Genomic DNA, 22,131 nt, shown 5'->3' with positions numbered 1-22,131 from the left:
CTTTTGGCCTCGAATGTTTTTATTTTGAATCATTATATTTTTTCTAATCTTTAAATAGTGCTATTAAGAGTTTTAGCATGAATTGAGATGCAAATTAGAATGAAGTAATATTAAATGGGTAATAAGAATTTTAATTAAACTTCTTTTTCTTTTTCTTCTTTTTATTTTTATTTAATTTATTCATACTAATAATATATCATATGTTTCTTTTCTTTTGTATAGTTAATCTCAAATTTGGTATAATATATCTATAATATTGTTTCTCACTATTAATTAAAACACTTTATATTGGCACAACATGATTGTAGCCTATATAGCATATCTTTGTTAAATAAGTTATAATTGGATGATAATATAACAATGATAAATAAAACATAAAGTAGTGTAAGAAAGAAGAATTCTAGCTTTATAATCCAAATTTATTATAGTTATTACTACAAAAATTGTTGCATGTCATGTGCATATAGTTTTTAAATCTATGCAGTTAGCTATTGTACTTATAAAAACTAGTGAAGGTAAGTATCAATGTGAAATAATTTTAGGAATTCTTAAGGAAACTATCTTTTATTTTTTGTTATCTTTCCTACCAATTAAAATCTAGCATTCCAATATTGTGATTTTAAAGCATTTAATTTAACATCTATGTACTTTGATAATCATTTAGTGGTTCATATAATGTGTTAAAATGCCAATTTCATTTTAAACTCAATTGATAACCTATTAAAATGCCGAAAAAAGGATCAACTTAATTTACAAAGGTTATTTATTCCTTATATTTTAATGGAATATCTAATTAAGCTTTTTAATTATAATTAGAAATAAAAATAATAAAACTCATTAACAATTAATTATTAATAGAGAGAAACAATAATATATATAATACCAAATTTGAGACTAACTATGCAAAATAAAAGAAACATATGATATATTATTAGCATAAATAAATGGAATTAAAGTGGAAAAGAATAAACAAAGTTTAATTTGAATTATATCACCCATTTAATACTATTTCATTTTAATTTGCATCTCATTCATGCTAAAACCCTTAATATCTTTATTTAAAAATTAGAAAAATATAATGATTTAAAATCAAAATATTGGAGACAAAAGTGCAAAGTCAAAGTTCTTTAGTTGTAATGGTAATCTGTAATTGGATGTTGATTATTAGTCATTGTAGCATTTTCATTAGTTGTTTTGAACCTATCCAAAATCACAAAGTTTGTGAACTTGATTTATTTTGACCAAAATATCGGGACTAATTTGAAACTCAGGCCAAATAATAAGACCCAAAATTACAATTCTTCCCCAAATTATATTTTACCCGGTACTAAAATCTAATCAAACTCGATTATTACTCTTAACACGATGCAAAAACCCTTCCCCTAAGGCAAAGACTTCTTCTTTCTCTTTTCCTTTCTTTCTTTCGTCAGTTTAGTCTTCCCTATACATATATATATACACATATACATATTCACACAAGCATATACATGTTGAGATACTTCTAGTATTATGCATATTTATACCATAGCATAGGAGAAATTGATCAAAGGTGATCAAATATATTAAAGTTTAGAATTTGGGTTGTGTGAAAAGATTCATCAGAGAAGATGAGCAGCAGCGGAGGAGGTGGCGGTGGGGGGTGGAGTGGGGATAGGGATGTTGTTAGGGTTTCAATTCCAAGCAATGTGAGGAAGATAATCCAGAGTATAAAGGAGATCACAGGAAACCATAGTGAAGAAGACATCTATGCAATGCTTAAAGAGTGCTCTATGGATCCAAATGAGACCACCCAAAAGCTCCTCCTCCAAGGTCCTTCCTTCCCTCTTATTTTTAATTTCTTTTCCTTTTTTTTTTTTCATTTCTTGTCCCTGTATTGATCTTTCTGTAATTTTTGATCTGGGGCTGTTTGTTTGATTTTTTTCCCATAGAAATTAAATCCTTGGTTCCCCACTACCTTTTATTTTGGCCGCGGTGGGGGAATGGGTTTGGCAGCTAGTGGTGCTGGGAGAGGGTTGATGGATAGTTAATATGCTTTTGGGGGTGGAGTAAATAAGATTTTGCTTTAAAGTGCCAACAGAGTGCACTAGAGAGAAGAATTCAGTTTGAAGATGGGAGTTTACAAGGGTTTGGAGAGTGTACCATTTGGATGGTTAATCTTGATTCCAACTTTGATCTGCGCTCTTTGTTTTGCTTGTTTTTTCACATGCTGAAGTTACATTGTTGGTGGTGCTTTTCGTTTTTTCTTCTTGTTGTTTTTGATATTTTTTTTCCCTTTTTCGGGATGGGGAGAGGGGGGGGGGGAGGGGTTGGGAAGGTGTGCGGGATGGGGGAGAGAGTTGATGGAAAACAATGTCTATTTGGGGGTTGGATGGAATTGGAATTTTCTTTTAGAGTGCAGAAAAATGAAGAATAGAAAAAACTTGAGATGGGATAAAGATGGACTTTTGAATGTGTTTTGAACGAGAGCTTTATCTATCCTGTGTTGTCCATTGGGTTACAAAGGTGAAATTCAATTATGTTCTGACACAGCCAAATGGGATTGAGGATGCCATTGTTTTTGTTATTCAACTTTGTTGTTTGTTGGATTGAACTTTGTGATGACTGCAATTTTGAGTTTCGTGGACTAGTGTGCTTCATCTTTACCTTTTTAGGCCTTTTTCATCTGTTCATATCATGTCTTCTTTGTGGAGCTATACGATAAAGCATCTGCTTTTTTTTTTTCCCGTTGCAGATACATTTCATGAAGTAAGAAGGAAGCGTGATCGGAAAAAGGAGGTATGGTCACTTTCTAACTTGTCATTTACCAGAATAATGCCCCTTACACTGTTGTCATTGACTTCTTGATAAGATGCAAGCATTACATGGGTGTTGTCATCTTTTGACTCGGAAAAAGGTGTTGAACATCGTATCTGCAGCATTACTAGCTTGATTGATAATGAGTGCCTAACTTGAGTGCACATCTGAATATTTTAACAAGTATAAGCACATCAAGGAGAATGCTAGAGGAGAAAATAGATATTAAATATCAATGAGTATAGCACTTAACAAGAACCCTCAAATCATGAATACTCCGAGGATAAATTGCACATTAACTGGGTGATTTAATGTAGCAGGCTTTAGGAGAATGCTGCGGCTTTTGAAAATGTATAGTTTTTTACTGTTCTTGGCATCTATCTCTTGTACTCATATATAATTTGTTTTCCTTCCTTGCGCATGTTGTCTCCTTTATCCAAAATCATCTGTTGTAACTTCATCATTTTGTCTTTTCTTGGTTGGTTGCACCTTCTTTTTGGTTTTCTGCTCCTTAACCAAGTTTTTTGTTTGGTTTTCTGCTCCTTAACCAAGTTTTTTGTTTTCACAGAATTTGAATAAGGAGCCTGCAGATTCAAGATGGAAATCAGGGGTACAGGGACGGGGAAATAGGGGCCGAGGGACTCATTCATCTCGTAATATATCTCATGGTAAATCATTAGTTTGATGTCCACAATAGCTTGTCCTCGGGTAGAATTTTAAGCTTATTCTAGTTATATCAGTCCATCACAGAAACTAACTGTGACCTAATATTTTCTGCTAAGTATTTTTAAGAGCTGGGAATGCCCTTTGGGCTCTATTGGTAACCTATATATGTGTGTGTGTGTGTTTTAGTGGCTGAAATTTTATCTACTTACTCTCAGCTGGCTGTCAAATAATAGAAAAACCATGACAGTACTTTTGCTATTATTCTCATGCTTTTTGTTCTTGTCAGATAAAGCTGCAGGTGCAAGGAAGTTGGCTTCTGCTAAAGACAACGAGTCCAACCTAGATTTAGATAAGGGCGTTAGCATGTCTTCTTTGAACACTCCCTGGGAAAGTGAAGGGAAAGAGCCAAATTCTGCTGCAAGGTTCTTTTCACACACTGTTGGCTTTTAGGAACTCTTGATACTTGTAATTTTACCATGGATGACTAGGATTGGAACACAAAATCTAATTTTTTCTTTGATAGCATCAGAAATTTGAACGACTTTTGGAGCAGGTCATAACTTTTGCCTAATAAAAGAAGACCTTTCTAACCTCCCTGTCACCTCCTTCCCCCATATCTAGGAGCTTTACATGTGACCTATATTGAGCCTTTGTACCTGCCTTTGAGATGGGTGAAATTGTCTGTAGTGGTGATGATTTGCCACCCAGAAAACAATGTTTTGCTCTCTAACCATCCAATCCTTCTTTTTGGCACACCTGCACGCTACATAAATATGTATACGTGTGTCTGCATAAAGTATGGTATTTATGCACAGAGTGCACACAAAAGTGTTTAACGTATATAGATTTGGAATCTGGATATATATATGTGTAGACACGTAAAATTTCAATTTCCTGGGACAGTAATAATTGCTGTTTCTTATCTATAAATTTCTTTTTCAGTTCATTAGGTGCCACAGCAAATGGTCCTACTGCTATAGTTTCTAGGAATCTGACTGTCATGCATGATAATGAAAAGTTGGAGGAACATTTGGGTCCTTCTGCTACTGCCTCTGAGAATAGGGATCAATTTGCAGAGCAGATGCCTGATTCTAGTAACTTTTCAACTTCTATGAGTTCATCACAACCATCAGGAGCTTATTTCTTGTCTTCAGACCCTGTATCATTATCCTTACAAGATTCACGGCAGTCTAGTGCTGTGGGTACAATGAAACATGGAGTTGGAATCCAGTCCAGTGCTGTTGAACAGATCTCTGCTGTCTCTGAAATTGCTTCTGGTGCGGAGTTTAAGATCCCAATTTGCATACTTGCAATTTTGTGTCCTTTACATAGATATTCTTTTTTCATTGTTCAAGTATAGCTTATGGTTTCTGTCATTTGCTAAATATGTAAAGGACTTGATGAGAGTGGGAACTCAAATGTCCACGGAAAGATGCCAAGCAAGGCACACGGGAATGGAAAGAATCAGCACCTAGATTCCTCACACACTGCAGCTTCTGCTGTCAGTAGGCCATCATCTAACTACAGCAACAGGTCTCAAGTGATTGGCCCTCAGAAAGGTTAGTGAATCATAGGTATACTCGAATGTAGTTTATCTTTTTGTAGTTATTATTCTTCTAGTTGGTTTGGTGGTGAAAGTTTCGCTGCCTAAAATTATAAAATGGTTTTGGTTTGTAGGCGACCATTGGATGTTGTTGCAGTGGGCAACCAGTCTGGCTATGTTAGAACAGGAAATGTACTTTTTTAATTTCTAAAGCACTTGAAACTAGATAAGTCATACAAGCATGAGTAAAATGGACACACAGAATGCAACTTTATGAGATATGAAACATGTTGCCTACAATTATAGACACTCTTTAATTATAGGAGAATAAATAATATTAGCTAATTCAGTTCTTTCTTTATTCAACTTTGTTTTGTAAATAGCAAAACAACTACTATGTGGAAGTTTATGTAAACTAGTACATCCTATCCACTTTTTTATCCATAAACTTGTGATACTTCAAACGGAAGGATGGCATGTACTTTTGTCATCAGATTTTAGCCGTTTAGTTAGCGATATATGACAAAACTTGATAAACATTAGAAAATTCCCCAAGATGTTTCAAGAGGTGTAAGCCTTAGGTTTTTAAGTGCCTAATTTACATATTGGACCTTTGTGCATCTGTTGACTAATCAAGTTTACATATGTCTTGCATATTTGACATAGTACAGAACATGTGTGTTTGGTACTTTTTCAACGGTTCTTTTCTCAAGGTAAAAATCTAAATTTAGATGTTGTAATTGCTAATTAGTTTGGAGGTTATTGAGTTGCTAGCATTGATATGTTGAAGGTTTAATTCTAGTCTGCAGTCTACTAAAGGTTAAAAAATTCATTATCTTCAATACATCACTTTGTGCATCTTATGGATTTTGTGGATGACAAACATTACTCTGCAGCTGAAAAATGTCTTTCTAACACTTTTTGTGTGCCAGAAAGATATAATTTGCAGATTGATTCTTCTAGCGAGTGACTATAGTGTATTTATGGATTCTTTGACGCATTTTATTTTAAGACACTTGGAGTTCTCTAGGATTCAGCAAGTGGACGGCAAATTACTTGTGCACAAAATCTTTTTTTTTGGAGATTAAGTTACCATTTATATTGTTGGAGTTCCAGATGTTTTGAACTGCATGCTTAGAAGAGTTCTAAGGGAGGAAAGTGGTTGTGGGCTTTTGGCAGACGACAGTAATGAAGGAAGGGTATTTTTCTCATCAAACAAAGTGAAGAGAATGGAAGATATCTTCATTTGTTGGTGAACCAAGAGTTATGTGATTGTGTTTGTATGGCTATGCATATGTGAAGCATATAGTCTTTGAAACTGAAAAAAAAATCAGATTTTTCTTTCGTAGAATAACTGATGAAAATGTGTCAATAAATGGGAAAGCCTTTTGCAGTTATGAGTAACCATGCGATTGGTAAATGCAGAACTTGTAAATGAACAAAATGGATGTGCTTCAGGAAAACTTGCTTGATGAAAATTGGCTTGTCTTTTATTGACATTAAACTTTTAACATAAGGGAAAGGATAGAAATGGAATATATAAATTTTCCTAAATGTTGCTTTTCTTGGAAAATGGAATCAAATGGAAAATACGTTGATTGGAAATGTAAATGTTTTACTTAGATGACTAACTTGATTCATGCTACAGATGTTATGTAGTTTAGGGCAAGATTATTTTCTCATTCTATAGCTTTTGCTGTCTTTGCTCCATGGCAGGGAATATGCCTTGGGTGAGGATCTTTTATGCGACTTCCATTGTTTAAGCCACTTTGTTTCTTGTGGGTATTTTTTATATGAACTGCCCCTGTAGGTTTCTCATTCTTCTATGAAAAAACTTCCCCTGAAGCCTTTGGAGTATAATTTAATAAAAGTTGAAGGATTGAATACTTCAGAAGGCGTGACACTCTATAAAGGAAGATTCGCTTGTATGGGATCCTTTTGCTTAGAAAATGTGTAGGCTGACTTGATGGAGATTTATTAAAATTGGATTGTGGGAACAAACAAGTATAATTTAGGATGTCACAGTGATATTGGTGCTTCTGACAGTAAGCTTACTTGCTTCATATGTACATCTGTGAGTCTGTACTTGATCCTTAAGGTTTCAAATCTTATTGTTCTTAAGATTGTTAGACACTGGGATGGTGAGAATGCCTATGGATAATGGTCTATTTAGACGAAAGTGTAAAGTGATTGTCTGTTTGTATTGTTACTATTATTAGTATTTTCTTTCCTGAGAAATGAGAGTTTTGGCCCCAATAGTTTTTTGGTGCTTTCACAATTTCAAGGGGGCAAGTAGAATTTTGCATCTGTTGGCAATGAAACAAGTAAATGTATGTCATGGACTTCATTTAACCCTCCATAAATAACATATTCTTTTCTCTTACCTCTATGTCATCAACTAGTGACTCTTCTAAATGTCCATGAGAAAGTGTATTCTTGGCTTTTTAAAATGACTAATGAGTGTTTGAACATGTTTAGTAGTCCTTTGTTTTTCCCAGTGAACACCTTTAGTAATCTAGGAATCTGCTTGAGATTATCATGACAAGTAGTAAAAGGTTGTGAACAATTCAATACTAAATTAAAAGCAATAAGTATATAACTTTGACAATTAATCTATCTGGGTTGGTAAAAGCAATTCAGTGTTGTCTACCATTTATTGCATCACAGGGAGAATACTGCATGCTTTGGTACATTATTAACTATTTCTTCTGTTTTATTTTAGTGGGTCCTAATAAGGAGTGGAAGCCAAAATCAACAATCCCTAGTCTTTCTCAGGGGTCGGGAACACTTGCTTCATCTGAGGCTCCTGCTCTTTCTGTTGAAGCCAGTACCAAAATGGCAACAGCACTGAATGATCTAGATTCTAAAGAAGCTAATGTGAGACTGCAGAGGAAATTTGAGGAATTACATGTTTCTGATGGGCAACATGTTATCATCCCACATCACCTTCATGTCCCTGAGGCTGAAAAGCTTGGGTTCTGTTTTGGAAGTTTTGATACTAGCTTTGGCATTAGTACAAGCAGTATCAACGCTCCAGAGAATGATCATAGTGCATCTTCTTCTGAAACTTCTGATGGAAATGAAGCTGCTGAAGAACAGTTTTCCAGGTTTGTCTCTGATTTTCTTTGCACATTTTAAGTTGGCTAGCCTTGCTATATGTTGTTTTTTTTGGTTTCTAGTAGTGTACAAAAGGTATTGGTTACTATGATGTGAGAGGTAAGCTTAGTACGTGCACTTAATTTCTGGATTCTTTGAACTTTTTTGGGGGCTAAATGGGCTTGCTGCTCTTAGAGTCAAAAATGACATAAGTATTCCTTTCTTTCTGTATGCCCTAGTTTTGTCAACTTTTCATAATTGATAGCCCTTTCTGACCAATAAAAGGAGAAGGGATATTCTTTATCCTATATTCTGTTTTTCTGTGCAAAGTAAGACACAGAGTAGTTCTCTCTTCTGGTTTCATAGGTCCTTCAGCCGCTTTTTTTTTTTTTTAATTTTTTTACCCAGTCTAACACAGATTTTTGTTAGGATATGCAACATTCCACTCCTTTCAACTGTTGATATCATCACCCTTGTCTTCTGCTTGTAACTTCCCCCAGTTTTGGGTGAGATAAGGTTTTTTTATTTTTTGCTTTTTCCTGCATCAGAACAACCTCCCAAAATCTTATGTAAAATGGTACATGACCTCTTCTGCTTGTAACTTCCCCCAGTTTTGGGTGAGATAAGGTTTTTTTATTTTTTGCTTTTTCCTGCATCAGAACAACCTCCCAAAATCTTATGTAAAATGGTACATAACCTCTTCTAATTGTGCTATAGTATTAATAATCTGAGCTATAAAGGCACTCTGCACATATTTTATTTCACAGCGTGCAATATCTGATTCTGAATCATCATTTTTTTTAATTCTCCCATAGATTCACCTGTTTATAATACCTTGCTTATTGCCTAACTGCAACTTTTTGTTCCTTGTGATTTGTTTCAGTAATCAAAATGCATTTGTAGCTGTGGAAGAAGGTAATTCTCCTGAAAATAACCATTCATCAACGGATGCACTGGAAAATCTGTCATCTGGCGAAGGTGGGGTATCATCTTCTAATGCCCTTGATTATGATGAGTCCAAGCAAGAAAGTACACCTGGAGGCAATCAGTATACTGCCAGTCATACAACTCCAAACTACAGCTTTGGATTTATGCCACCGATAGTTCGTAGTCAACTTGCACCTTTTGAAAGCTCTGAAAGCCAAACTCGCGATGTCTCTCGGCTTCCTGCTTTTGTTGTGAGTCTTCAGTCTTGGTCGTTTGTAATATTCTTCTTGTTCTACTTGGTTAAATGGATTTTGTTTGGGGTTTCCACATTACCCAGTTTTCATTTGCTGTCAGGCCAAAAATAAGAATTCTGGAGTATGAATAAATTATTGGTCATTTGTAATTCTTGTATTGAAATCTACTGTAGAGTGTCATATTTATTTACACATTTTCCTTATTCATTTCAAACCTTTTGTTATTTTTAAAGATCATATCAAAAAGTTGTCTATTTATATGACAGGTTCAACCAACAATTGATCCGACCAGCTACTATGCACAGTTCTATCGTTCAGGAGCAGACAGTGATGGTCGCATTTCCCCCTTCCATCCTGCTGGAGTAGCTAGCAAGTACAGTGGAAATTTTGCAATGTTGTCTCCGCAGACTTCTCAGTCTCCTCAAGAGGTTTGGACATATCAAACCGTTACTAGTGACTGCCTCTCTTTTCTTTACTCTTGGGCCTTTGAATCTTAATTGTGAAGTTCATGTTTTGATTGGATGAAACTAAGCTGAATAGCATAAGAGAACTGTTAAATATTGTGGTATATGGTTAGGTAGATTTAGACCAAGAATGCATCAAAATATGCAAATTTTTTTTTAGTACATGTTTACTTGTGCTTTTGGCTGAAAATTCTGATTTCTTCACCTTGTCTTAATCTCCAACATTAATGCATCACCTTTTTGTGTAAAAAATGGTGGGGAGAAAAAATGAGAAGGGGTTTCTATGCTGCATTTGCCTCAATTGTTTTCCTTGTGACACATATTGCACTAAATAAGCATGGTTATGTAGGTTCATACATGAAGTTTTTCAATGTTATCCATTGAAACATGAAAAGTGCCAATGAAATTTTCTGCTGCAACGGCCGCGATCATCTCATTTCGGGTAGTCAAGTAAGATTTGTTTGTCAGGCGGCATAACTTATTACAAGGGCAATTACAACTAGAACATCTTCTGCTGCATGCTATGGAAGTTTAGGTGTACATGGGAGAAATTCTTCCTTGTAAACTATCAGGCAGAGTCATACATGATGTATCTTTTTTGTGACTTTACCTTTCTAATGTGTTCGAAAATAGACTATTTAGCTAGGATTATGTTGTTATATAATTATCACAGAACTGACGAGTGTATACAATTGTTCAGAAACATACTGATTGATGAACTTATTGTTTTACTAAATTAACATTTAATAAAACTAGATAAATTCGTATTAGTAGTCAGTGGAGTATAAAGCTAAAAGCTGTTGATCCAAATTTTTTTTTTTTAAATTATATAAGTGAACAAAGTGAATAGAAATAAATCGATTAAGTTGGCCTACACTGTGATGAACCACAATTGAGAGGGAATAAAATGGGTTTGGTTGGGTTAGATCAGGTTGAGGTTTTCGAGCCTAATTCAAAAACTAGATAATGATGATGTATGACATTTCTATATATATGTTGAATGGATAAGCATGGTAAAGAGGAGTTGGTAGTATATAATAAATTTAAAGGGAAATGGGTGACTTAAGTGCAGATAGATCTGTCACTTCTCACTATGTATGTAGGGAGGCCAGTTCTGTAGCCAATGCATTAGCAAATTTTGCCTACAATTCAGCTTCAGTGATGGTCTTTCATACCACTGATTCTCTTTAAAATCATTTGCAGTTTAGTTAGATTGGGCAATATTAAATGTGCCCATTATTTCCTAAATAGTTCATTTTGTGGTCACATTTATTAGCTTTAAGTCTTTGAATCTCATGTATTTCCAAATGGTAAGGTTCTTGGCCCCCCTTTATGAATTTTTCTTGGTCATCATAAACAGGTAGTGGTCTAGCCAAACTTCTACCATCTTCAGGTGCCTTTTCTTGGAAAAAAAAAGAGAAGTAAGAAGGGACAAAAAGAAACAAAAAATAAAAAATAAAAAACACAAAGCTCGTGGAAGTTATTACAATGAAACGAAAAAGGAAAAATTTGGTGCCATTAGCGTTTTTCCTGCACACAAGTAAAGGAGTGGGATTTTTGAATTGAAATTTTTCTTAAGACATTAGTTCTGATACACTTTTGATGATACTCAGGGTGATTAAGTAAGGGCAAATACTTGAGTTGGTTTGAATCTCGTCTATTAAATGGAAAATTAAATTGGAAGTATAACTTACTTTTACCCCTTTTTGCTTCTAAATCTATTATGTGTCTGTGTTTGTCTTTCCATACTTGCATGTGTATTGTCAAATAATCTTGTTAGCAAAATGCTGCAGCATGTTCAGACTTTCAATTTGTGGGACCATAAAAATACTTTTATGGTGGACCTACATATTGGTCAAAGGTCTGATGTAAACTTTTTTTTGTTTTCCATAATATTTTTATATCATGAATAAGGGGAATGCTTTTCTTGTTTCCCTTTTAATTGGCTGTTCATTCAGTTCATAAATGTTGCATGATGATTGCATCATCTTTTTTGTTTTTTTTTTTAAACAAATGTGAAGGTTGAAACGTCTAATAAGAGCATTATGCAGTCTCGAACTAAAAGAAGTAAAAAGATTGTTTTGGAAATGAAAATTTGTATGTTCTTAATTTTCTTTTTGGTGATATGGGAACATGTACGAAAGCTTCCCGGTAAAGAAGTAAAATTTAATTCGATGTTGTACGCTAAAAAAAGAAGAAGCTCTAGCTACATACAACCCAATGACTGAAGTATAAGTACTTTTTGGGGAAAAAAAAAAGATAGCTTTGGAAATGAAAATCTCTGTGTGCTTAATCTTTTTCTGGCGATATGGTAACACAAGGATGGAAGCTTCCCAGTAAAGAAGTGAAATTTAATTGTTAGAAGTTCTATACTAAAACAAACTATAGCTACATACAAACCAATGACTGGAGTAAAAAGTACTTTTGCAATTTATAGGAGGTAAATATGTTGGTTTGCTTTGCAATTTTTCACAAAAATAGACTGTATGATGAATAATCTTTTGCATTTTATTTTTCGTTTGTCTATGTCTGTGTTTAGTGCAAACATATCTATGGGTGGCAACCTGAATGTCTCATCGTTTTGTGTTATGATCCATGGTTGGTTTCTGATACGATCTGGGAAGTTAAGCTTCATGGGATTCCTGGAGCTATTTGCTATACCTGAAAGAATGTCAGTCTCAATGGGATTTCCTTTTCAAGTCTGATTGTTATGCATATCGAAATTCACGCTGTACATTTTTTGATCATTGAAGTGCATTTAAGATTCATTCGAAGGGGGCAAGCCAATTACCCCTTCTAGAAGAATGCAAATATGTCATCTCTTTGAAATAAGGAAGGACGTAGAGACAACTAAGGCACGCTGGGGAAACATACCCTAAGAGCTTTAGGATTTTGACTGGCCAATTAGGTAGTTTTTTTTGTTGAATCTCTATAATGGCAAAACTCTGTTTATGCCAGGTCCATCATTTCTAAGCCTTTTACTTATTTTTGTCATATGATAACTGTTGAGGACTTGAAGATGCTTATTGATGTAAATGCTGCATGTGCATGTCAAATTGCAGCCCAGTAACCCTTTGGTTTTGTCCACGGCAACACCTACACCACTCATAACTCAAGCTGCTGGTGTTATGCAGAGCTCCATTGCTGCAACACAGCAACCCGTTTCTGTCTTTCGGCCACCGGCTGGTCTGCATCTACCTCATTACCCTTCAAACTATGTCCCATACGGTCACTATATCTCTCCATTCTATGTTCCACCTGCTATCCATCAATTTATAAGCAATGGTGCATTCCCACAGCAGCCTCAAGGTAGCAATTTGTATCCAGCTCCACCAGCAGCAGCTGCCAAATATCCTCTCCCACAATACAAGCCAGGAACTAACCCAAACAACTCAAGTCATGTTGGAATTCCTGGGAGTTATATGCCATATGGTTCATCGATGGCCAACTATAATCCCAATGCAGCATCAGCCACTGGAAACTCAACTACGAATGAGGATCTTGCTACATCTCATTTAAAGGAAAACAGTCTTTATGAGAGTAGCCAACAGGTTGGTCACTTGATTAATAAACGTTGTACATTTGATTAACTTTTTCAATTTGGAAAAAATGCTTCTGAGCTTCTAATAGAGTAGTCTGAAATGTTTTAGGACCCATTTGACAAAATTGAAGTCAGAAATCTAATTTCTGAAAATTAAGTGCTGAAAATGTTAAATTGCTGAATTGATTAAGTTATATGTGTTTGGTAACTAACTTGATTATAATACTGAATTTAAATATTGCACAAATTTCATGTTTCTATTTTTAAATAAGGATAACTTTTTTATACATTGTTAGTGTATAATTTTTTTTACACTAGCAGGTTTAAATCATGCCACATAACATGAATTCAAATTTAAAATTCAAATCATGGACATGTGACATGCATCCTGTAAACTAAGAAAAAGGGGGAGAAAATATTCTTCTTCATATAACTTTGGACTACACAATATACAAATATATATATACAAGTGTAACCTAATTTAGATCCTAAAATAATGCTAATCTAAATCAATCTACTACTTAATTAATATGTGATACTATAATCATATGATACTATAATCAAATCTTCCTAATATTTACAATATCAAATCTTTCCATAATATCAGATCAAATATCTTCAACATTGCCCCTCAAGATGGAGCATAGATGTTAATCATGCCCATCTTGCCACAAATGTAATCAATTCTCGGACCATTTAGAGGCTTAGTGAAAATATCAGCTAACTGTTCTCCAGTTCTCACATGACTGGTTGAGATCAAGTTTTGCTGGATTTTTTTTCACGAACAAAGTGGCAATCAATTTCGATATGCTTTGTTCTCTTCACTTGAAAAATAGTTTTGCATCTTCCCTTAGCCAAACCTTCTTTTCTTCCCCCATCAACGGGTGGGTCATCAGTGAGATGATCATCTCTATCAATGCTGCGCAGATATATTTGAATAGTTTTACTCCAATCCAAAAAATTTTTTTTCACTTAATTTGTGTTCAGTAATTTTTGATGTTATAGGAATAACATCAAAAATTACTGTTTTCATCTCTCTACTACTACCTTTCATATCTGCCATTATAATTCACACAAGAAAGACCTAAAAGTGACTCAATAGGGTCACGTCAAAAGACAAACTGATAACAGAGCCTGAAGCTCTGATACCATGTAAACTAAGAAAAAGGGAGAAAAAATACCCTTCTTCATATATCTTTGGACTACACAATATACAAATATATATACACAAGTGTAACCTAATTTAGATCCTAAAATAATGTTAATCTAAATTAATCTATTACCTAATTAATATATGATACTATAATCATATGATACCTAATTAATATATAATACTATAATCATATGATACTATAATCAAATTTTTCCTAATATTTACAATATCAAATCTTTCCATAATATCAGATTACATATCTTCAACACATCCAAAGGTGCTAGTGTTAAAAAATCACTATACTGTCTTTATTTGTATATTTGGAGAAAAAGAAAAATGTGCGTGTCTGAGAGAAAGAAAATAATAAAACAATTTAGAGGTAGTGTTCAAGTGTGTGTATCTGTGTGTAAGAGTGCGTGTGCATGCATGCAAGTCTGTGTGTTGAACATAAGGAAAACACGTGCGTACCATGTGCTAGAACAGTATGAAATTGTCCTGTGTGTGAGGTATAGTATATGTAGTTAATTTTGAAAAATTTTTAATTAAAAGTTTGTACAGAAATTAAGCAGTGCTTAATACATTAAGTGGTAAGGTATTTTTGTTACCAAATATGCTGTATTCAAAAATTTTTGAATGAATTAATTTCAGCATTAAGTAGAGTTATCAAACAGGCCCTTAGTCAACCTTGGATTAGAAAAGGATAAGTACAAAGCACTCAATGTTTCTCATCTGACTCTGAGCATTAATTTCAAAGTGATTGTTGGGATAGGAAAACTTTGGGAAAATGAAGTTCATTAGGTAAAAACCAAATTGGCAAATCTATTGTGGCTAAGAATCATGTTGGGATTCCATTTAGGTGGGCTTTTGTTGGATTAGGGTTCACTTTAGGAGTGGACTAGGTAACAATGTCTTTGCAGTGGTGCAGTTGCACCTTTCTTCGGGCTTGTTTTCAACTGATTCTGATTTTGTAAAGTTGATTTTATAAAATTGGTTCTTGAAAATTAGATTTTTCAGAATAAATCATGTGTTCTTGTTTACTATTTAAAAAGCCATTTTAATAAATGCATAAGTGTTCTCAGAAAAAGTTAAAAATCTGATTTTAACAATAACATGACCATGTTACCCTTATATGCTACATAAATGAAGTTTTGTGCGAATTAAATAATTTTTGATGTAATTAATTACTTTTCTCATGAGGATTAAATGGTTGATGAAAAAGCAAGTCATATAGATGAAGTGAGATGAGAATAGGAGAGATAAAAAGACCATAAAAAGTTACCTAATCTTTAGGTAGTTTAGTAATTATATTGCAATTTAAAGGGTAATTTTGTCTACATGAAAAAGTAGATCAAAATCAGAATCCAAAAGCACCTTAAAATCTGTCTGATTTCAGCGTTTTTGGATCCAAAAAATCTAATATCAGTTTTTTAAAATCAGTTGAGAACAAAATAATATAGGTTTTCAAAAATCAAAATCTAAAATCAAGTTTCCAAAATTAGTTAAGAACAAGGCCTTTGTCAAGTTACTTTGTTGCATTTTTCAATGTTGAAGCTTTAAAATCTTTGGTTTTTGTGAACTCAATTTTGTTATGTTTTTTGTTTATTTGCTTTATGGCATAGATTTGTGTGAAAAAAGAAAACACTAAATACAAGTTAGTAGTTGGATATAGGATCGGGTTTGTACATGAGCTTTGTCCATGCATTCCTTGCACTTGGACATAACAGGTCCCTGACCATTCACTTTTGCTGAATGGCTCCAGTTCCCTTTTTCTGTATTTTATTTTTATGTCTATAGAATGGTATGTTAATTTCTTTTACTTTTTTTTCTGCGCTAAATGTATATATCCTGTGAACTATATGGATAATCCCATAATATTGGTGTTGAATGTTGGTTAACAGAGCGAAGGCTCTGGTGTATGGATTGCACCTCCTGGCCGAGATTTTTCTAGCTTGCAGGCCAGCTCATTCTACAATTTTCCCCAGGGTCAGGTGGCCTTTGCACCTGCACAGCCTGGCCATGGGACCTTTGCTGGCATATATCACCCAGCACAACCAGTCAATGCAACTACTGTTAACCCACTACTGCAGCAGTCTCAGACAATGGCAAGTCCTCTAGATGTGGTTGGACCCACAGCCAGTGCATACCAGCAGCCACAACATTCACAAATGAACTGGCCTAATAACTTCTAAAGAGGGAGCTCATTTTCTCTAAGCTACAGAACTGGAAGTGGAAATTGATATCTTTGAATTTTTTGAGATTCTCCAGCGATGTTGAAGTAAACCAAAGCATCTGCAATATGAACGTAGAATATAATCGAGCTGAGCAAAAATTTTATGAAAGGAGACCCAAAAAAATGGTTTGGTGGATGATATCTGTTGATCGCTGGAAGTGATGATACTGATGGTGAAATGCTTCTGTATGGATAATTGACCTTTTATTAGTTGGAAAGGTGTTCTGCTGGTTATCTGTCTTGCTGCTGATATTTGGTAAACAACTGCAACTTTTAAGCCATTATCTTTTTGGCATTTCTTTTTACACTTAGCATTCCTTGGGAGACAACTTTTTTCTCCTTTTCAACTTTTTTTTCCCTGAGATTATTAGGCTTCTGAAAGGTGAAATTGAGTTCACAGCTCTCCTGTAAAGTAAATTTTGATAGCAACGATTTAGCTGGACTGTTGTAATGGGTGTTGGTATAAGCAAATGCAGCATTCTATTCTTTTCATTGTTTCATCCTGCAGTATCTACAGTAAGTCATTAGAAATATCCCAGTTGAAGATGATTTATGCTAAGTTACGTTCCTTGCACAATGCAAGAGGGGTTTGCTTTCTCGTTTGTGTTTGAATAATAGGACGGAGAGGGAATGGGTGGCGTCATAACCCCCGCACCCGCCGCGGGGCCCCTTCCACTACAGTTCCTTCAGGACACTAGGAATGTTGTGCATGGCAGTTATGCTTATTTCTAAACTTGTTGAAGAGATGAATATAACTCTTTTTTGGGGGACCTTTTTGTCCTCTCATGTTTGTTGTCTGGAGCCCAATTTAGGGGGAGTTCCTGAATTAATATCCCCGTCTCAATTCCACATCCTTCGAGTCTTGGATCCCTTTGGGTTCATGCAGCAATTAGTGTTGGAGACCTATTTTTGTCCCATAGAACGGACCATTGGAGCAAACTAGGGAATTCTTTTTAAGATTGTAACAAAATGCATACCCTAAGGTAGTAACGTGTTAACTAATGACAAATTTTATCATTCACTGAAATTTGTATTCCACAATGTATCCTATCCATCTGAATCCAAATTGAATCAATATGGATCACCAATTGTATGGTGCTTACAATTGTAAGCAACCCCAATCCGAAGGGATGAGCTGGCTTGGAATATTTTACTCCCACTCCTCCAATTGGCAGGGGTGGGAAAGACAGGCAAAAGATATATTTTTTGAGAAGGAAATCTCGTTGCATTGAGAAGCCAACAAAACATTACGGACTCTCGTTCAAGAGTTCGCCTAGTTGTTATCTTCCTGGGGAATATGTTGCTCTTTCTTAATCATAGTACTGCTTTTCATGGGAAAGTCCAAAAGAAAGACCAAGTAAATTGCCGGCTCTTGTATTCATCGATGGTCAAAAATCAAACCAAGTAGCTAGCATAAATGTGAGAATCCTTCCTCGTACTTGACTGCATGCCTGAATCTTAGCGGCAGCAGCTATCAAAATTGGCATTTTGCATTAGCACCAAGCATGATCCTGAAGATCTTTGGTGCAAGAAAACTTGCCCCAACTCCCACACCAGTAGCGGAGGAGAGGTCATCAGCAGTTTTGAAGATCATCCATGCAGGGGGCCTTGTTGAGCTATACTACATGGCAGTTCCAGCAGCCAGGATCATAGACAAATACCCTTCTTTCATGCTAACTAGACCTGATGTTTTCCAGAGACCGTGGGGCGCCATCATCTGCCGTGAAGAGATCCTCATTCCCGGCCAAAAATACTTCCTTGTCCCACCTAGAACACTGAAGAAACTCATACGACGAATCAAGAAACCTAGTGATTTAGACTCAAGCCTCCTTTATAAGTCGCAATCGTCGGTTGATGATGCTTCATCAGCTGTGATAGGCTGTCAGAAAGAGAGTTTCTCGAGCAGCAGTTCATTTGTACAAAACCGATTTGATATCTTGATCAAGTCCAAGAGTAAAAAGAAGTCTGGCGATCTTCGAGTACGCTTCTTCGGTATAGATGCTAAGCAGGATTCTGATTCAGTTTCTTCAGAACATAACAATAGCCATGCGGATAATAATTCCAAGAAGGGCTCACATCTTCAACCTGCAGAAGTAAAAAAAAGGAGAGTGAGACCTGTGGTGCAATGGCAGCCATCACTGATTTCTATCAATGAGTAACATGTTAATTGAATATGATTTTTTTTTAACTTACAGACAAACTACAATTTCTGTGGACAAGTTAACTATAATCTGTTGGAGTTATAAAAATTACGGAGGCAGCAATTTGTTTACATTATGTTCTTGAACAAAAACAAGTTAAGCAGCAATTTCTGTCTATTTCTCATTGATGGAAGCTGGTGGAAGCCGGTGAAACTGAAAAGGGAAAATTCATCATTCGATAGATAGATTTTATATTAGCTTATTGCACTAAACACCCTTGAGCTTTTCGGGACTGGCACTTTGCACCTCTCTCAGTATTTTAGATGGGCACTTTACCTCACATTTTATTTTTCTGGACTAAAATACCCTCAGAATTTAGACTTTTTTTTTTTGGTTAAATTTTCTGTTAGTACAAATAACTTTGCAGAATCATGGGGCCAAAATTTAATAAAACCAATAATTGAAAGGCCATTCTTAAAAATATCCCAACTGGCAACCCCAACTTGTCTCGTAACTGATGAGCCGCTTACTAATGAAGTTCTCTGAAGCTAAGTTATCATCATCACACATGAAGTGGTAAATCTCTACCTTTGATAGACTCCAGCAATCCCACTCTCCACAAGTGGGGGCTCGTGGAGACTTTCAACATCTCAAGATGTAGGCTGCTCACAAAAAGGGTCCTCGCCCTTCTTTTCCATTCTTTTCTTTGTTCATAAAGAGGCGCACGCTCTTGTTTCCATCACGTCTAAGATACAAGCCCTCTTCCCCCTTTACTTTTAAGGGCAATCCCCTTATTCTCTTACTACAATCCCAACAAAGGGTAATTTCCTTTGTGAACATAACATCATCTTTATGGGCAAATATTTAGCTTGACTTGATCCTTGGTCCTACTTGTCAACTATGTGGTACATTCTACAATCACATCGGTTTTCTTGTATTGTCATGTATCATTCATGTATATTACCTATGTTTTCTTGCATCACGCACTTCCTTTTTTTCCTTTCCCCTTTTTAATAAGCTTGCATCAACGCACTTCATTTACCATATTTTCCTAACATCATCATGTATTGTTAAACCCAAACGACTATAGAATTTATGGCATGGTATAAGAGTAAATCCGTATACCAAGCATACAAGCTAATATAAAATATAAAGGGCGAACCCCCTTTCATTACATGCTGAACTCAATAGTAGCGAATGAAAGAAATCTATTTTCATCCAAACTCTCTACACAAGCTTGATCTAAAGAATGTGACAGAAATTGATTACGTTATCTAGGTCGTCCATTTTAATGACAAATTTAAAAAAAGTTTCTTTTTTTTGTTATTGAAATTTGAATTGAATGGCCATGGATTCTGCGTAGAGTTATAAGTAAGTCGAATCGAACCGAGAATCCCATATTTGAACTCTTTTCATTTAACTACGTGAACAAGGCTCGTATTTGTTCGATGAATTTTGATCTTGAAATCTCCGTTTGTATTTAGCTCATTAATTAAAATCCTAATTCAAATTTGAGTTTGACTCATTTAACATAAATGAGCCGATCTTGAACAGGCTCGAGAAGCTCAAATTAGGCTCTTTCTCTCACAAAATTTGTACATTTTGCCTGCCTATAGTATCAAGTGTGACGGCCCCACTTCTCCCTAAGGCGAACCAGAGGGTTGGCGGGTCGCCTGCTTAGCTCTCGCTAGGACTCACGCAAGCAAACTGACTAAAAATCCACGTATAACTTAAAACCAAAACACAATTCGTCATCTGGACATGCCAAACATTTTAACGACTGAAGTACTATTACACATTAACTTCAGAGATAACATTACCAATGAACATCCAACTGTTCACTCTTAAACACATCTCCGACTAGTTCAACCCAAAACTACAAATATACATTACAAACCACACAGTAAACTCATAAAGCTCAAATAAATTCATACAAGCCAAAACTTAGGGTTTGCACTTTTCCAACTTCAAGTGACAACCCAAAACAAAAGATACAAAAACGATTCGAAACAACATTTACAATAGCTAAAAGCAGACTTCAAAACATCCAAATGCCGAAACCTATTAAGGAAAACAAATATCGTGTGGTGAGCTACAACTCAGTGGTGCCCAAACCATGCAATCATATAAACAAATAGCAAATAATAGTTCTAAGCTTAAATTCACAAATAGGAAAGCGTATAACAGTACAGGGTAGGATACAGGGGCTCTCAGGAGCCATTTTCCCCGCACTTGATCAAAATGAGCCGTAGTTGACCCTCCGTCAACTCTCACTATCTAAAGTCCATGTAGATTCATTATTTTTTTTTCCTTAACATGCTCCAACCAGCTTGCTCCCCCTATCGGGCCCGAACGCCAAACAAGAGAGTGGTAATACTCGAGTATACCTTAGGGACTGGTCGAGGGATTCACCCAACGACGTTGCGTCCAACAAGAGGTTACCAGGTCAGGATAAGAGGCCTTCCCACCCTTAAGGTGTAGTACCCTTCCCTGCCTAGTAGATTAGTTGACGAGTCCACGCTCCAGTCAACAATTGCAAGATATTCGAGAAAACATTTCAAGCAAGTCACCACTCGAAAGGCTAGTGCGATAAAGTACACACTGCCACGTCGATGGTTCAGGAAAAACACTTTCCAATTATCATATAACAAGTCAAGAAAGCACTATAACACATTAGTCATAAAACAAGCACGGACACTCACCAAACGTGAAGCTCAAAAGTCAAGCTGGGAATCATAGTCCACGTCCTCGTTAAACCCTAGAAATCCAAGTTTTAAAACTATAAGTTTTACTAAACACACCTTTGGTTTATATATAGAAGATTATCTTGTATAAAACTAGTTTAATTCCTCGAAATAAATCAATAACTCCCTCTTAAGATTAAAGCTGGAAAAGAAACAAAATGTTTCGTGAGGTTTCTTTTAAAGATATTTCCTTTCTAGAAGCAAACTAGAACCAAATTAGTTTAAACAAGTTTTCTATGTCTTTTATTTGAAATTATTCAAATCTAGTGTTTTTCCAAATTTCCTCTAAAACAACTGGTCAAGGATAATTTTTATGAAAAACTTTAAAGTTTGGAAGTTAATACAATTATTCCTTAAAGGTAATAAAACTAGTTTAAGTAAAGAAAAGCATTAACTAGTCGGCAAGGTTTTAAAAGTCCTGATATTTAAATTTTAATATTAACGTACTATACTATATATATATATATATATAGCTTTCTATTAAGGCAAAATATTTCCACAAGGCTTGATTTAAGAGTATTTGCATTCAAAAAATTAAAATGGACTTCACGATTCCAATTCATTTGCGCATTGTATTCC

General features: G+C 35.2%; 1 protein-coding gene across 2 annotated transcripts; it reads left to right on the top strand.

The window, feature by feature from the left end:
* The first annotated feature begins 1,460 nt into the window (after positions 1–1,460).
* LOC113690140 (GBF-interacting protein 1) lies at positions 1,461–17,159 on the top strand. 2 transcript variants are annotated; one of them, XM_027207964.2, is made up of 11 exons: positions 1,461–1,809; positions 2,732–2,775; positions 3,362–3,461; positions 3,746–3,881; positions 4,402–4,736; positions 4,854–5,018; positions 7,725–8,109; positions 8,982–9,276; positions 9,546–9,707; positions 12,878–13,294; positions 16,336–17,159. In XM_027207964.2, exons 1-11 carry the CDS (start codon positions 1,608–1,610, stop codon positions 16,624–16,626), a joined length of 2,532 nt encoding a protein of 843 aa, XP_027063765.1. In that variant the 5' UTR covers positions 1,461–1,607; the 3' UTR covers positions 16,627–17,159. The 2 variants fall into 2 exon arrangements, with proteins under 2 accessions (XP_027063765.1, XP_027063764.1); XM_027207963.2 differs by having other exon boundaries at positions 12,806–13,294.
* The last annotated feature ends 4,972 nt before the right edge of the window (positions 17,160–22,131 follow it).

Source organism: Coffea arabica, chromosome 5c (genome assembly GCF_036785885.1).
Source record: "Coffea arabica cultivar ET-39 chromosome 5c, Coffea Arabica ET-39 HiFi, whole genome shotgun sequence".
NCBI lineage: Eukaryota > Viridiplantae > Streptophyta > Magnoliopsida > Gentianales > Rubiaceae > Coffea > Coffea arabica.
This window is presented reverse-complemented; position numbering and strand designations above follow the sequence as displayed.

Excerpts from the sequence above, each read along its gene's own strand:
- LOC113690140 (XM_027207963.2), top strand. The coding sequence starts at position 1,608 with ATGAGCAGCAGCGGAGGAGGTGGCGGTGGGGGGTGGAGTGGGGATAGG. Across the intron at positions 2,776-3,361 it reads AGCGTGATCGGAAAAAGGAG|AATTTGAATAAGGAGCCTGC; the intron begins GTATGGTCACTT and ends TTGTTTTCACAG. Across the intron at positions 5,019-7,724 it reads AGTGATTGGCCCTCAGAAAG|TGGGTCCTAATAAGGAGTGG; the intron begins GTTAGTGAATCA and ends GTTTTATTTTAG.